At 38.0% G+C, this 17,665-nt stretch overlaps 1 protein-coding gene and 1 pseudogene across 5 annotated transcripts in view; both read right to left on the bottom strand.

Moving 5' to 3' along the window:
- Positions 1-17,665, bottom strand: part of DNAH8 (dynein axonemal heavy chain 8) — a 334,161-nt gene that overhangs the window by 273,521 nt on the left and 42,975 nt on the right. For all 5 annotated transcript variants that reach the window (XM_045498070.1, XM_045498067.1, XM_045498069.1 and 2 more), the window contains exons 11-13: positions 14,117-14,224; positions 11,440-11,541; positions 3,347-3,493 (exon numbers count right to left, since the gene is read on the bottom strand). In XM_045498070.1, the coding sequence (XP_045354026.1) occupies positions 3,347-3,493; positions 11,440-11,541; positions 14,117-14,224 (357 nt within the window). The remainder of the gene's footprint in view (positions 1-3,346; positions 3,494-11,439; positions 11,542-14,116; positions 14,225-17,665) is intronic.
- On the bottom strand, positions 8,121-9,233 carry LOC123609359 (annotated as a pseudogene).

The following is a 17,665-nucleotide window of genomic DNA, read 5'->3' as shown; positions in this document are numbered from 1 at the left end:
GTTTCCTACCTATGGTCCCAAAATCACAAACAACAACAAATACATTTCAAAAATTTGACTTTATCAAAATGAACAACTATTGTGCTTCAAAGGACACCATCAAGAAAGTGAAACGATAACTCACAAATTGGGAGAAAATATTTGCAAATAATAACTGATAAGGGACCTATACCCAGAATACATAAAGAACTACTACAACTCAGCAATCAAAATACAAAAAAACAAATTAAAAATGTGCAAAGGATTTGAATACAAATTTCTCCAAAGAAAAATTATAAATAAGCGAATTAAAAGATGTTCCAACATCATTCATTAGTCTTCAGCAAAATGCAAGTGAAAACCACAATGAAACAGATATTACTTCACAGCCTCTAGTTTGTCTAAATTCAAAAAGGTAGACAATAATAAGGTTGACAAGGATGTAGAGAAATCAAAACCCTCATACACTGCTGATGAAAATGTGAAGTGATATAGCTGTTTTGAAAAATACCTTGGCAGTTTCTCAAAAAGTTACCGTGTGGCCCAGAAATTCCAATTCTATGTATACACTCAAGAGAAACAACAACATATATCCACACAAGAACATGTACACAAGTGTTCACAGCAGGATTATTTGTAATAGCCAAAAAGTGAAAACAACCCAAATGTCCATCAACTAATGAGTAAATAAAATGTAGCAACCATACAATGCTATATTATTCAGCAATAAAATATAATACTACAACATGGATGAACCTTGAAAACATTATTGTAAGTGAAAGAAGCCACTCACAAAAGACCACATATTATATGATTTCATTTATATGAAATTTCCAGAACAGGCAAATCTATAGAAACAGAAAGTAGATTAGTGGTTGCTTAGGGGTAGGAAGAGAGGAAAATAGGGTGTGTCAGGTAATGGGCAGGGTTTCTTTTAGAGGAAACAAAAACATTTTAAAATTATATTTGGTAATGGTTGCACAACCCTATGAATATATTAGAAAATACTGACTTGTACACTTTGAATGGGTGAATTGTACTGTATGTGAATGATATCTCAATAAAGCTGCTAAAAAAACCAGCCCCACACAAATATGTATTAAGGACTCTACTAAATAACTTGGTTCTCTACATCATCCATACTTTCCTATCCGGGCTGGATCAGGAGGTTACAAATGAAAACTAGGCGTTCAGACATGTCAAGGAGATGCCCTTCAAGCTGTGTAATGCCCTCACTGATTTCCAAAAAATGATGAACAGAATCCTAAGCATTACCAGGACATAGGGAGTTGGCAAACTGGTGGGGGAGGGGAAAGGATATCTACATGAGATCTTTATTTTTTTTTTTTTTGAGGTCAATAATTCCATTTGACTTTTTTTTTTTTTTTAATATATGAAATTTATTGTCAAATTGGTTTCCATACAACACCCAGTGCTCATCCCAAAAGGTGCCCTCCTCAATACCCACCACCCACCCTCCCCTCCCTCCCACCCCCATCAACCCCCAGTTTGTTCTCAGTTTTTAACAGTCTCTTATGCTTTGGCTCTCTCCCACTCTAACCTCTTTTTTTTCTTCTTTTTTCCTCCCCCTCCCCCATGGGTTCTTGTCAAGTTTCTCAGGATCCACATAAGAGTGAAACCATATGGTATCTGTCTTTCTCTGTATGGCTTATTTCACTTAGCATCACACTCTCCAGTTCCATCCACGTTGCTACAAAAGGCCATATTTCATTTTTTCTCATTGCCACGTAGTATTCCATTGTGTATATAAACCACAATTTCTTTATCCATTCATCAGTTGATGGACATTTAGGCTCTTTCCATAATTTGGCTATTGTTGAGAGTGCTGCTATGAACATTGGGGTACAAGTGCCCCTATGCATCAGTACTCCTGTATCCCTTGGATAAATTCCTAGCAGTGCTATTGCTGGGTCATAGGGTAGGTCTATTTTTAATTTTCTGAGGAACCTCCACACTGCTTTCCAGAGCGGCTGCACCAATTTGCATTCCCACCAACAGTGCAAGAGGGTTCCCGTTTCTCCACATCCTCTCCAGCATCTAGAGTCTCCTGATTTGTTCATTTTGGCCACTCTGACTGGCGTGAGGTGATATCTGAGTGTGGTTTTGATTTGTATTTCCCTGATAAGGAGCGACGCTGAACATCTTTTCATGTGCCTGTTGGCCATCCGGATGTCTTCTTTAGAGAAGTGTCTATTCATGTTTTCTGCCCATTTCTTCACTGGGTTATTTGTTTTTCGGGTGTGGAGTTTGGTGAGCTCTTTATAGATTTTGGATACTAGCCCTTTGTCCGATATGTCATTTGCAAATATCTTTTCCCATTCCGTTGGTTGCCTTTTAGTTTTGTTGGTTGTTTCCTTTGCTGTGCAGAAGCTTTTTATCTTCATAAGGTCCCAGTAATTCACTTTTGCTTTTAATTCCCTTGCCTTTGGGGATGTGTCGAGTAAGAGATTGCTGCGGCTGAGGTCAGAGAGGTCTTTTCCTGCTTTCTCCTCTAAGATTTTGATGGTTTCCTGTCTCACATTCAGGTCCTTAATCCATTTTGAGTTTATTTTTGTGAATGGTGTGAGAAAGTGGTCTAGTTTCAACCTTCTGCATGTTGCTGTCCAGTTCTCCCAGCACCATTTGTTAAAGAGGCTGTCTTTTTTCCATTGGATGTTCTTTCCTGCTTTGTCAAAGATGAGTTGGCCATACGTTTGTGGGTCTAGTTCTGGGGTTTCTATTCTATTCCATTGGTCTATGTGTCTGTTTTTGTGCCATACATGAGATCTTTATAAACGTTTCAAAAGCTGAGTCCAAGAAGCCTCTGGTATTGGCTTCCCTATACCCCCTGAAAAAATACTACTCCTCCCCAGCTAGTGCTAATACATAAATCAAAGGTGCAGAAGTGTTTGACTCGTGTCTGCCCAGCAAAGGCATCACCCACATAGTGTTTAACTATACCCCATTTTTAACTGGTCTAGAAGGATGTGTCTATACATCCAGATATTATACAACTACTGGGTTCTGCCAGGTATTGTAGGTATTTCACCACACACTTTTCCTCAGCCTAATACAATCTTTAGACACAGAGTTTTCTAAGGTCAAGGTCTATAAATAGAGGTAGAATTGAGGTCTTGAGAGAGGTGAAAGTGTGCAATAGCTTTGCCGTCATCAGGAATGAAAAATAAGTTATATCAAAATGTGATCTGTAAGTAATCTGTAAGTAATAGGAGATGATTCATATCAATAGTGAGACAAGAGATCCAGGTCAGTAATTCCCAGTAGTGCTCCATAAAGTATGAAATAACCAGAAAGGGTTGGGGCGGGGGGGGGGGGGGGGTAGGCGAAGTGACTGCATAATGGTTACCTTCTCCAGTCTTTTGCAGAAAGCTTCAAATTTTCCAAATATATACATTTCTGAAACCTCAAAAGATTTTTCTCCTGAGGACTCTAAAATCTGTTTCCGTGTCTTATGAAAAGATGTCTGATATTCCTTGAATAGGAAAATGCAATCCTATGAGAAAATTAAAAGAAGGTATGATGACAGTTTGTTCAGGAGTCAGAAATTCAAGAATCTGTCCTCACAACAGGAGCTGTTGCTGTTACCATTAAAATTCAAGTTCTCCGCCTACCTATTGAAAAGCCTGGGATTGTGAAAATAGTTTCTTTTAATTTACAACATACTTCCACTTTCTTCATTCGCACTGTTTCCCTTATTTCCTGTCATCAGAGTGTGCCATACACTGTTTGTACATTCCCATGGCTAGTTAGAACTCCTGGGAGGGCAGAAATTATCTCTCAATTCTATTTATCACCCATCTACCTATCTATCAGTTAGTATCTATTGTTCATCAACATTCTTTTCATACAGGTATGTAAAACATTAAAACTCTGCAAAACTAACTTAGCATCCAGCCACCGTTTCTCTACAAGGAGGTCCTAAAAACTCTGATGAGTGCATTGCTGAAATCCTAGTGGTATTTGACCTTAACTACCGCACTGGCCAGTTCAACCAAGCTGGTGAACCTTTTTAAATATAAAAGAGGATGTGGTCCCTAGGGTCCAGTAAGAATTTTTTGTCACATCACACTAACATTCCCAAAAAAACCAAACCAATTAAAAAAATATAATGTTGGGGTGCCCGGGTGGCTCAGTCAGTTAAGCGCCCACTCAGCTCAGGTCATGATCTCATGGTCTGTGCGTTTGAACCCTGTGTCCGGCTCTGTGCTGACAGCTCAGAGCCTGCAGCCTGCTTTGGATTCGGCGTCTCCCTCTCTCTCTCTGCCCCTCCCCCACTTGTTCCCTCTCTCTCTCTCTCTCTGTCAAAAATAAACATTAAAAAAAAATAATAATAATGTCAAACTTTCCAAAAAAACTAAAAATAGAACTACCCTATGACCCAGCAATTGCACTACTAGGCATTTATCCAAGGGATTCGGTGTGCTGTTTCAAAGGGACACATGCACCCCCATGTTTATAGCAGCAGTATCAACAATAGGCCAAGTATGGAAAGAGCCCAAATGTCCATCGATGGATGAATGGATAAAGAAAATGTGGTATATATATACAATGGAGTATTACTCGGCAATCAAAAAGAATGAAATCTTGCCATTTGCAACTACGTGGATGGAACTGGAGGGTATTATGCTAAGTGAAATTAGTCAGTCAGAGAAAGACACAAACCATATTAATTCACTGATATGAAGACTTTAAGAGAAAAACAGATGAACATAAGGGAAGGGAAACAAAAATAATATAAAAACAGGGAGGGGGACAAAACAGAAGAGACTCATAAATATGGAGAACTGAGGGTGGTTGGAGCAGTTGTGGGAGGGGGGATGGGCTAAATGGGTAAGGGGCATTAAGGAATCTACTCCTGAAATCATTGCTTCACTATATGCTAATTTGGATGTAAATTTTATTTTTTTTTTTTAAATTTTTTTTTAACGTTTATTTATTTTTGAGACAGAGAGAGACAGAGCATGAACAGGGGAGGGTCAGAGAGAGAGGGAGACACAGAATCTGAAACAGGCTCCAGGCTCTGAGCAGTCAGCACAGAGCCCGACGCGGGGCTCGAACTCCCATGCCGTGAGATCGTGACCTGAGCCGAAGTCGGACGCTTAACCGACTGAGCCACCCAGGCGCCCCAGATGTAAATTTTAAAAAATAAAAAATAAAGTTAAATTACAAAAAATAAAAAATTAAAAAAAAAAAAAACCTTTTCCAAAGGCACCCATAGCCAGTCCAATTTTTATCACAATGCCATCTCTCTGGTCCTGGCTCTTCCATCTCCCTCCTTGCAAACAAGGCCTCTTGCCATTATTTTGGGCCCACTTGGATAATCCAAGATAATCTCCCTGTCCAAAAGTCAGCTGACTAGCAACCCTAATTCCATCTGTAACCTTAGTCCCCCCACACCTTGCCATATAATAGATTCACATGTTCTGGGGATTAGGACATAGACATCTTTGGGGGGCCATTATTCTGCTTACCACAGTCACTAAATCAGAATTTCTGTGAGACTCAGAAATCTATATTTTTAACAACTTCCTGGGTGACTGCTATAAACATTCAGATTTATGAATAAGTGATATTATACTTCTAACTATGACACATCTTGCCTCTTCTATCTCAATCTCCAAAACAACATAACTGCTCCTTTCAAGGTCACTGATTATTTTTCATTCACCCAATAAGTTTATCAGTGCCTACCATGTGTTAGGAACTCCTTGAGATGCTGGGAATACTGATAAGACCTCTAACCCTCATGGAATATACCATCTAACAGCAATTACTTTATATTACTTCCCCTTCACCAATCAATCTCTTCATGTTGGACAAAGGAGGTAAAAGGATTTGAATAGACACTTCCCCAAAGAAGATATATAAATGGCCAATAAGCACATAAAAAGATGCTCAACTATAGCTAGCCATTAGAGAAATGCAAATCAAAACCACAATGAGATACTACTTCATACCCATTAGGATAGCTATTGTCAACAAAATAGACAATAACAAGCATTGGCAAGGATGTGGAGAAAGGGGAACCCTCCCGCATTGCTGAAGGCAATGTTAGATAGTGTAACCACTGTGGAAAACAGCTTGATGGTTCCTCAAAAAGTTAAACATAAAATTACCATATGGCCTAGCAATTCCAGTTCTAAGTATTACCCAAAAGAATTGGAAGCAAAGACTCAAACAGATAATTGCACACCAATGTTCGCAGCAGAATTACTCACAATGGAAAAATGGTTGGTAGCAACACAGATGTCTATCAACACATGAATGGATTTTAAAAAATGGGGTATATCCATACAATGGAACATTAACTTACGTTAGCCATAAAAAGGACTGATATTCTGACACATGCCACAAATGACAGAACTTGAAAATGTCACACTAAATGAAATAAGCCAGGCACAAAAGGACCAATAGTGTATAGTTCCACTTAAATGAGATACCTAGCATAGGCAAATTCATAGAGACAGAAAATAGAATACAGGTTACCAGGGCTTGTGGAGGGGACAGATGGGGGAGTCATTGTTCAGTGGATACAGAGTTTCAGTTTGGGATGATGCAAAAGTTCCGGAAATGGATGGTGCTGATGGATGCACAATATTGGGGGTGTACTTAATGCCATTGAACCATATACCTCAAAATGGTTAAAATGGTCCGTTTTATGTTCTGTGTATTTTACCACAATTTTAAAACTTGAGTTGTAAAAAAAGAAAATAATTTTTAAATCTTCCCATAAAGAAAATGTCCAGCCCTGGTGACTTATTAGATGAGTTCTATCAGATCTTTTTTTGTACAATATTTTCTGTTTGATTTTCTGAATGCACACACAACAAAGATTATCATCAGGTCATGTCATAGCAGTACTTGTACTCAGTACCCTTGAGCGTCTTCCTCTGCTTTTACTGTCTCAACAAGTCCCTTATATTATTTCAGGTTGTTTTTCTTCTGTCTTGCGAGGCACTGCTTCTGCTATTTTTTCCCTATTTTTCAGGGGTATTAGATATGTTTTCAAAGCTTGTTGCAAAAGCTTCTGTTCTTCTGTTGTCCAAAAGGTGAAATCTGTGCATGGACTTTCAAATTGTTCCAAAGGTGGTGTAACTGTCAGCTTGAGGCATGACTCCCTGTGGTGTGCTGTCTTTTTGATGCAGGTCATGATTTTGGAGACTCTTTTTTTTTTACCAACTCCATAAAAAGAGTATGTGTTCATGTAATTGGCAACAGCTTCCTATGCTACTGTGATTTATAAGAAATACACAGATTTGGTCATTCAGGTGACCAAAATACATTTCTCATATATATTTGGTCTTCATCCATGGTTCCTGGATCACATCTCCCAAAAACCTTGCAATTTCACAAATTACAAGAACAGTGGGAGTATTTTTGTTATAAGATTTGGTCTCTTGTCCTCGGTTCTTGAAATTGCTTTCGAGCCATAAAGGTGAAATGGGTGTTTTGTTATTCATAACAAGTCCCTTTCCACCACAACTGGGTTTACATCATGAAGTGACTTCTGGAAGCACTAAGGGTGGGGGCTGGTTGCCAGGGGAATGAACCAGGAATGTCTTACCCCCAATTCCGGGGAGGGGGGAGGGCTGCAAGTTGAATCAATCACCAATGGCCAAGGAGTGGATCAGTCATGCCTATATAATGCAATGAAACCTCCATAAAAAAACAAGCAAAGCATAAGAGACTGTTAAAAACTGAGAACAAACTGAGGGTTGATGGGGGGTGGGAGGGAGGGGAGGGTGGGTGATGGGTAGTGAGGAGGGCACCTTTTGGGATGAGCACTGGGTGTTGTATGGAAACCAATTTGACAATAAATTTCATATATTGAAAAAAATAAAAATAAAAACATTTTACTATTTAAAAAAAAAAAAACAAAAACAAAAACAAAAGGAGGGGGTTCCAGTTGGTGAACACATGGAGATCTGAACAGAGTGGTAGACTCCAACAGGGAATGGAAGCTCTAAGCCCTTTCCCCATACCTTGCCCTGTGTACCTCTTCCATCTGCCTGTTTCTGAGTTATATCCTTCTATAATAAACCAGTAATCTAGCAAGTAAAATGTTTCTCTGAGTTCTGTGAACCACTCTAGCAAATTACTGAAACTCAAGGTGGGGAGTGTCATTGGAACCTCCAATCTACAGCCAGTTGACAACCTGGACTTGCTACTGGCATATGAAGCCCCACTCTTGTGGGGTTTGACCTGTGGGATGTGATGCTATGTCTGGGTAGATACGTCAAAATGGAGTTAAACTGTAGGACACCCAGCTGGTGTCCAAGAATCGCTTGTTGGTTTGGGGAACTCCACCCACCCCCCAACACGCACACACACACTATTTCCCATCTTGAATTTGTTCCAGCAAGGAAGAAGTTCACAGCTTTAATTAGTAATTGCAGGTCACTTCTCTTCTGACCTGTTTTTACTGCCATTTCCACCTTCGACAGTTGATTTGTCTGCATTCCTAGATGCTTGCCACATACAAGGCCTTAGCTTCCTCCTTCTCTTTCGTAATTTGCTCTTTTGCTTCTACTATCTGTTTTACCAGAGAAGCCGTTCCTATTTCTTTTGTAGATGCTGATGCGTTTCATTTAAATACATAAGCTTGCTAGTTGAAACCTATCTCAAGGTTTTTCCACTTCTTCCTTCCCTCTAACCTGCTCCATCTCATTATCAGAAAAGTGATTCTAGGTCTTCCATGAATTATGAAGTTTTTGCCTTTCCCTTTTAATGGCTTTTTTTCCCCTGGGTATCCTTCCCTTCTTTGCCAATAACCTCCTCTCCTTTCTCCTGAGCTCTCCAAGCAGCTTCTGCTTCAGCCCATCTTTGTTTTTCCTCAGTTTTGGGCTCCTTCTGTTTTCCTTCTGCTTGTGCTTTCTTCTCTGCTCCTTTCTTGGCTTTTTTTCTTTTAAAAAAATTGTTTTACCCTTGCATCACAGCTATATATACATTATCAAGTAATGTTCTCATTCAATTCAGTTCTTTTTTTTCTTGATGTCCTGTTGCTCTGTCATGCTTCTCAATCCATCTCCTCTCATTGTGACATCCTGCTTCTTTATTTAAATACAAAAATCCTCTCCAGGAGTAAAACTTATACCAGAAGGAATAAAATGTCTCTCCATCTTCAAATGGTGAATTCATATCACCAAGTTTATGAGCTTTTTTATTCTTTATCTAGAACTCCTGTCAAGCCTTGGGGAAAACACTCTGAAGAACTTGTCCTTTGCTTCACTTTTATTTATTTTTTTAATATAAGTTGTTTTCAAGTTGGCTAACACACTGTGCATACAGTGTGCTCTTGGTTTTAGGGGTAGATTCCCATGATTCATCACTTACATAAAACACTCAGTGCTCATCCCCACAAATGCCCTCCTCAATGCACTTTTACAAGTAACTGAATTATGAAAAGTAAGCTGTGTTAGATTCTCTTATTCTCACTGGATCAGACATTTCATAAGCTTTCATAATGCAAGTAGTTATGAAGTAGCCATGATTTCCTTCTTTTATTGTTTCTTCAGCTGCTTTCAGTGATATTTTAACACCATTTTTTATGAGCAGCTTTGGTCTATCTCTGTGTAACTCTGTCTTACGTGGCCAAATCCAAGAACCACATAATGATCCTGGTTCTTCCCGTGTTTGGGATCAAGTATTTTCAGCATGAGAAACCACCCTAATGAGGCAGGCCAGGCCAGGTCTAAGGACTCAAAGACAGGGTCCTACAGGACTAGTTAAGAGGGTCCTTGGCTTCATGCAGTATGGAAATCAAACATGAACCAGCAGGAAGTGGGAGAAAAGTTTTTTGAAGATATAGAGAGAGCAGATACGAAGAGCCATCTGGGAGACTTGAAAAGGAAAGGAGCTTGAGTCTCATCTTTGCTTGGGGTCTGACTTTTGCTGGCACTTGTGACCTGGTGCATGTGTCCTCTTAGGCATCCAGGAACTGAGCAGAACAAGGGCAGGATCCAGGTGTCCTTCATATCACTCACTCCCTGAATGAGTCTTGGCATCCAGCTGTCTAGTGCCAGTCGTCTAGAATAGGCACATGGTGGCTCTGCCCGGGTCATTCCTTAGATACCATCTATTGTGCTGGAAGACTCCAAAGATATCATTATCTCTCTGTCGCTCAGGAGGAGGACATATGCTATTTGCATTACAAGGCATGTGAGAGTGGGGTGCTGGTGCGGGTCCTAGCAAGAAAAGAAGCTGGAAAAGAAGCAAAGGGGGAAAAAAACCAGTTTTTTCTCTCATGGGGTCCCTTGGGTTTCCCTGTCTCAATAAGTGTAGTTCTTCACTTTCTGTTCCCTGTCACCACTGGTTCCAGAGGTCAGAAAATGGTGACGGCAGTGCTTAGGCAAAGCCCTGTGAGTGCAGCGGTTCACGTCCCATTTGGAGAGCACTGAGCATCCTGTGGCTCTGCCTCCCAGGCCCAACCTTGTGCCTTGGTTCCATAAAGTCCACGGATCAGCACATGAAGACAGCCAATAACAACTTCCGGATGAAGCCTTCCTGCTGTGCTCATTTCCTGCACACTTTAAAACACAGATCCTTTTAATTTTTTACAAACTTGTCCAGAGAATAGAAAAGGGAGGCATACTATCTTCCCCTCCTCCATCTCCACTCATTCTGAGACCTTTGTGCCAAAAATACTGACAAGGACACTATGAGAAAGGAAATTTGCAGTCTGTCTATCTCTCATGAATATAGTTGCAAAAACTGTAGCAAACAAAACTGTAGCAACCCAAATTTTAAAGTTTTTTTTTTTAATTATACCATGACCAGGAAAGTCTCATTTTAGAAAACCTAAAGATGTCATCCATCACACTAACAGACTGAGGAAAAGAATCTAATAAGCATCACAATAAATATCTGCAGAAATTTCTTTTTTAAAACCCATTCATAACTTTAAAAAATATCTCCTAGTACTAAAACTAGGAATAGAACTTCCTTACTCTAGTCAAAGATGTATCTAAAACCTATGAATGCATCAGGTTTGCAATGCAGAATGCAAAATGGGGAAATGTCTGAAACATCCTCTTCCAGAAGATGATCAAGACCAGAAGCCATCTATCATCTTGATTATTTAAGAATGTATGGCAGTCGTCGTCAAAACAAAAAGGCAAGAAAATGAAATTAACAGGAGCTGGAGTGAAAGGCAGGGACCAGAGTATATGATACAGCAAGAAGAGTCTGATGTGGGCAGCCATAGATAAGATGAGGAACAAATTATACCCTAAAGGAGCACTAACTATAAAGGAAAGCTGATAATTCTAATGAGGTTCCTTTTATGTTCTCATGCTACTCTGTAAACGTTTTTTCAAAGTTAACGTGTTCTGTGAACGAACAAAGTAAACAAAAGTAAACAAAGTAAACAAAAACAAAAAAAAAACAAAAAAACAGACAATGAAACCTTTACTTTATGAAAATAAGAGTGTTTATACAAACCTGAATTTTCTTTAATACAAGCGGAGTTTCCTGATCCCATACGTGGACAGTTCCTCCATCAGTAATATATGCTTTACATGCTGTCACCATTTGATTTGTTACCTAAAATAAATACAAGTCCAAAATAACTACAGGTAAATAGAGAAATAAAAGTTAAGATTTTTAAACCATAACCAAAAAAATATGATAAATAGTAAATTTACAAGATGAAACCACAATATAAAAAATAAAGAAATACACATTCTAGTCCAAACCAAGAAAATTCAAAATTTTGATGGCATTTAAGTCGATGTCACTGGGGCCATAAATTTCAAAGTCCTCTATATTTTTCTGTTGTTTACCTTTCCTCTAATTAGGATCCAAGTGTGATTCTTCACCATTCTTCAACATGCAAACTAAATTTAAAGTTAACCACATCCCCAAAATAGTGGGAGAAAAAAAACAGTCACTTAAATGGTCAGGAGGTTAGACTGAGATGGCAGGTTGACACACAGACATTTTGGAGAATTCCTAAAATATGGAAAGCACATGGGATCAAATTTCCAGAAAGGAGGTGTGGGGGGGGGAGACTAGAGAAAACCAGAACCCAGTTCTGGAGAAGGTTACCATGAAGGTGGAACATTTATGGGAAATCTTTGAGGTGGGAGACAATGAGAGGTATCCCTTGTTTATGATGCTGCACATTGAAATTGGAGCAGCTTGTACAGTAGGTAACAATGACATATGCTGGCAGGACAAAGCCATGAGTGTGGACTATGCCCCAGGTAGCTTCTGTGCCCCAGGAGGACATGTCAGAGAAAAAGCTCTTGACATTCCCCCCCCCTGCCCCCCCCCCCACACACACAAGAGACAGACTACAAGGAACAGCACAGGAAGGCAAATTAGGAGTTGAAGACAAAAATAGGCAGACAACTAAGAATGACCAAACAATTAAAGAAAATAAACATGGTAACAGAGGCATTAAACTCAACAAAAAGGAAATACAAAAAAACATATATGTAAAATATTTTAAAATATCTTTTATTAACTAAATTAGTTCAGGAGGAAGATATGAGAGTATTTTGCATCACGAAAAGAAAACAACTAGAGAACTTGGAAGTTGAAATTTTTATTATCAAAATAAAAAAAATGTATTGATGAACTGACTGGTAACTGGGACATAAATGAAGAGCAAATGAGTGAGCTGAAAGGTCAAAGGACAGAAAGTGACAAAAAAAAAATTAAGAGAAATGGAAGTTAGATTCAAGGGGAGAGAATAAATTGAACAGGTAGGTAAGGAATAGTCAAAATCAAAACAAGGAAATTTCTCAGGAATGGAGACAAAAGTCTTTGGATTGAAATAATCCAGCAAATACAGAACAAGATAAATGTAAAAAGAAACACATCACTTTGAAATTTTAGAAGTTCAAGGATAGAGAAAAAAATCCTAAAAGCTTCTTGAAAGAATAAGATAGGTTGCCTACAAAGGAAAAATAATCAGATTAGCATCTAATTTCTCATGAACAGTCCTGGATAGGAGACAACAACATCTTCAAGTTTCCAGAAGAAAATTATGTTGAAATTGTAATCCCAGTCAAACTAACATTTGAGTGGCAGGACAAAATGAAGCTATTTTCACACATGCAGGAATTCAGGAGGTTCACCACACACAGACTCTCTGAAAGAACCATTTGAGAATACTTTTCACCCAAAGAAATAATGAATCCAAGATGGAGGAAGACATGGAAATCACCAAACAGAGGTGATCAAAGAAACTAGCAACGCTTAGATTTTAGTCGGAATACATGTGGATTCAAAATGTTAACAAAATATTAGGCAAAATAGTTTAAAAATATTAACAAAAATAGGGGCGCCTGGGTGGCTCAGTTGGGTAGGCAACCGACTTCAGCTCAGGTCATCATCTCACGGTTCATGGGTTCCAGCCCCGCATTGGGCTCTATGCTGACAGCTCAGAGCCTGGAGCCTGCTTCAGATTCTGTGTCTCCCCTTCTCTCTGCCCCTCCCCTGCTCACACTCTGCGTCTGTCTCTCAATAATAAATAAATGTTAAAAAAAATTTTTTTTAAATATTAACAAAAATATAAAATGAGAAATCTCAGCGTGGGACATATATAACAAGAAAGAGAGAGACAAGGGATGGGGAAGAATCCTAAACTTCTTGCCTTGTTTGGGAAATAGATGATGATTAAATCTATTCATTTGCTTGTTAAAAGAAATCTGACTGTTACTTTATATATTTATGCTCTGCTTGAATCACAAAGAAATTCTATTCATGTGTTTCGTGGATGATTTTTCAAGTTACTTAAGTGATGAACCATATGTCATCAGAGGAAGATTTTACACAAACTACAGGGCCACCGGGAGAGGCTAAAGACACATTGTTAAATAGTAGACACAATTCTTAGATCCTGAGGAAACTATCTGAACAGAATAAATTAGAAAAGCACCAGCTACATTTAAACAAAAAACCTGAGGGCTTACCTCTAACAAAAAGAGGGTACACCTTCAGTTAAGTACAACTAACCACTCAACACCTTTCATTTCTTGTCCACTGGAAGTATTAAAATCCATAACTCGGAGAGGCACCCAACTTCCCAGTTCCCTTCTCTGGCCCCGAGGGAAAGTATTATTAACTTTTTTACAGGGTTACATGTGTGATTTCTTCCTTGGAAACTTACTTTGATAAACAACGAGGTCATTCTCTCTGAGGTATTATAATACCGTGACACACCGTGAATCATTCTGATGGCATTAATCAAATTTTGTATTCCATGTGCCATGGAAACCTAAAATTGAAATGTATTAAGGGAAGTCCGTCATATATTTATATTTTTAATAAACAATATTCTATAAAATTCAAAACTCTAAACATGCATAAAATAAGGCTGAAACTTTGATCTTAAAGTCAAATTTTACTAAATGCAATGTAGTGTCTCAGACTGGATCTTGGAACAGAAAAAGAATATCAGTTTTGACAAATGTACCAAGAAAATGCAAGGTGTTAACGGGAGAAACTTGAAGACGATTCTGTACTGTCATTGTAACTTATCTGTACATCTAACCTTAAAAGTTTGTTTAAAAATAAAATTTAAGAGGTGAAAATGATTTTAGGATGAATAGTTCAAGATAGTCTATTTAAAGATGAAGAAACTTGATATCTTCAAGGGTAAAGTGACTTGCTTATGGCCAGAAAGCTAGTTTAAAACAGAGATCAGACTAAAACCTATTTCCACTTGTGCAATTCAATTCACCTTTCAGCAAACCTACTAACTACCACCAGTTTTGGAGGATATTTGGGAGAAATTCAAATATATAAATTCAAATACAAGGACAGTTCTAGAGGCAGTCACAACAGAGTGGAAGAGATACATGCAAGACAGTGAAACAAGTGGAAAAGCATTCAGCAAAGGGAAACAAAGTACAAGTACAAAAGTACAAGAGAGACATAAACCATCACTAATGTATACTGAATGCTTACGATATGCCAGGCACTAGGCAAAGAGCTTCACATACTACCTTAATTTATGCTGACAATGATCATTTAAGGTACATTTAATCATCAGATCTGAAACATCACTGATTACAAGATGGCACCAATTCTTTATACATTAGCAAGAAAGGAAAACAATGCTCAATATGGGAAGTTTTAACTCTCCCGTAAAACTAAGTCACCAACAGGCTAAATGCCCTCTGTAAAGGTAATCATGAAATAAACGAGCCATGGAGAAAATGACAGGAACAAAGATTCCATGTCCAAATCTTGTTCCTTGGGTATGGTGGGAGAATAAACTGTCCTGAAGATTTGTACCACAGGCTGGTTACTTACTCACCGTAGTCTAAATTCATACCAATGTTACCAACAAAACAAAACAAAACAAAACAAAACAAAACAAAAAAACACTTCAATTGGAAAACTAATAATCTAAGATGGTGTCCAGACACATCCACAATGATTCCTAAGACTGGACTCTCTTATAAGATGTACTCTGAGTACAGAGATGTTAAATGTGAGAAAGATAAGTGTCGTAGAACCTTAAAAATAAAGTATTATGATTATTCCCATTGTGCAGATGAGAAAACATAGAAGCAGGGAAGTTAAGTACCTTGTCCCACAGCTGTTACATAACTACAGTTATGTGCCTGAGATTTTGAGACCCTGCTTTTAACTGTGACACAAATCAGGATGGAAGAACAGGTCAATGGCTGTTCCACCATCAAGGAGCTTGCCTTTTGTTAGGACAAAACAGAATACATAAAAGATTTCTTTAATAATGACAAAATAAAACCAGAAATAACTACTGAATAGTGTACTGTATGTCCTAGGCATCAGGTGTTAACTATGGCTTAATTAAATCAATTGTATGTGGCTTATGTAAATTAACATCATTACTTTGCAGGTAACCTTGTATGTCAGAATTCATATTATATGTGTTATCTGTATATCAGAAAGAGTCTAATGAAAATAAGCCTTGGAGGAGTCCCTTCCACTCTCAATAAAGCAAGTCTACAAAGTGCCCCTAGCTCCAGTGAAGAAGGCTCAGAGATGGCACCAAATGGGTCCATCAGGAAAATGACCTTCATCTAAATTTAAACATCATTTATTAGAGAAGCTCCTTGAGCACATAGTTCTTACCTATCTGTACACAGTGTTTGACACTTTATATGTAAAATACACGACAGATATGCCAATACCCAGAAAGTGCAATAGCAAGATAATAAAATGAAACATTAAACATAAAATTCATAAAATTTATCAACAAGAAATGGAAGCATGAGTCCTCTGAACTTTTCCTGCTCAAATGTGAGTTACAAGCTAAACTAGTTTGTGAGTTACAAACCAAAGCAATTGCTGTTTGCTTTTAATGAGAGTAAAGAAAATGAGGATAAAAAGAATAGTGAATGCATCGAAGATAGTGACTATATGAGGGGGAAGCGATTATATGACAGTATTATTAGTACTTCTTTAATATCAAAGATAATGTTTGAAACATTCCTTCATCAGAGAGTATAAAAAGCTCAATAACAACAACAACAACAAAATAATAATAATAATAATGTATATCCATGGCTAGAGCAATCGAATAAAATTTTTTAAATTACTAGGATGAAAAGAACACCAGAACTAAAAGATGTGAAAATTCTATAAATTTAAACAAGTCTTTTGAACCAAGAAGTTGAAATTAGTACACCTAAAAATCTAGAGAGCTTGATAACAATAAAAAGCATTGTACTTTTCTTCCAAGTTTATTTTTTATAATGAAGAGCTTTAAATAATATAGAAAAGTACAGAGAATAGTATAATGATCAGTTATATCCATCACTACACTTGACAAAAATTACTGTTTTGTTACATTTGTTTCATCAATATCTCCTTGCAGGTAGTCCTCCTAGAATAGACTTTCAATATATGTCTATTTAATATTTGAATCTTCAACTCTTGTGAGTAAGCCCAAATGCATGTGACATGTGATAATTCTGATTTTTCTTAGAAATAGATTTTAACTGCACCTGCTATAAAGCTGGGGAATCAAGTCACTGAGCTCCTGAGTGACCAAGTAATGGCCATAATTCTCTATTACCAATTTGGTTTGTTTTACTCATGATCATATGCACACAAACACCTAAAAAGTGATGCAACATGTTCTAATGTGAAACAGATTTTTAAAAAGTCCCCAGCAGAAGTCCAGTTGCTGGTACTAAAGGTGTAAATAAGCTGTAAATAAAACCCATATCTCTTTATGGAATCAATTCCAAGACTGCTCCTGGAAGTCTTCCTATTCTCTCTCATGGTGCTTCCTGGTGGAGAATAGATTCCTGCATGGCCGTAAGAACTGTCCTGACCAAGGCTCTCAACTCTACATTTTTCCCTCTTCACCTACATTAAACTCCTTGGTTAACGGAACTATCTTGGAATGGGTATGAACCACCCCTATACATATCTAACTTCTCCAAATCCTCTTTCCCTGACTCCAGGATGAAACCAGCATTGACCCTGCCCTAAAAAGTTTGGCCAACCAAACCATATAGCCAATGGCAACATGCATGTGGAGGCTTTGACTATGTCTTCAAAAATCAGAATGGAGAATGCTGAATATGTATATCAGACACTAATATAAATTATTTTGAAAGCATTTTAACTTAGAGAATAACTTGAAGAAGCAGCATGGAGAAGCAGGAACAAAAACAAAGCAAAATGCCAGAGTGCTAGATTCAAATTCAGTCTCATG

The sequence above is a fragment of the Leopardus geoffroyi genome, chromosome B2, assembly GCF_018350155.1.
Source record: "Leopardus geoffroyi isolate Oge1 chromosome B2, O.geoffroyi_Oge1_pat1.0, whole genome shotgun sequence".
In the NCBI taxonomy this organism is placed as follows: domain Eukaryota; kingdom Metazoa; phylum Chordata; class Mammalia; order Carnivora; family Felidae; genus Leopardus; species Leopardus geoffroyi.
This window is presented reverse-complemented; position numbering and strand designations above follow the sequence as displayed.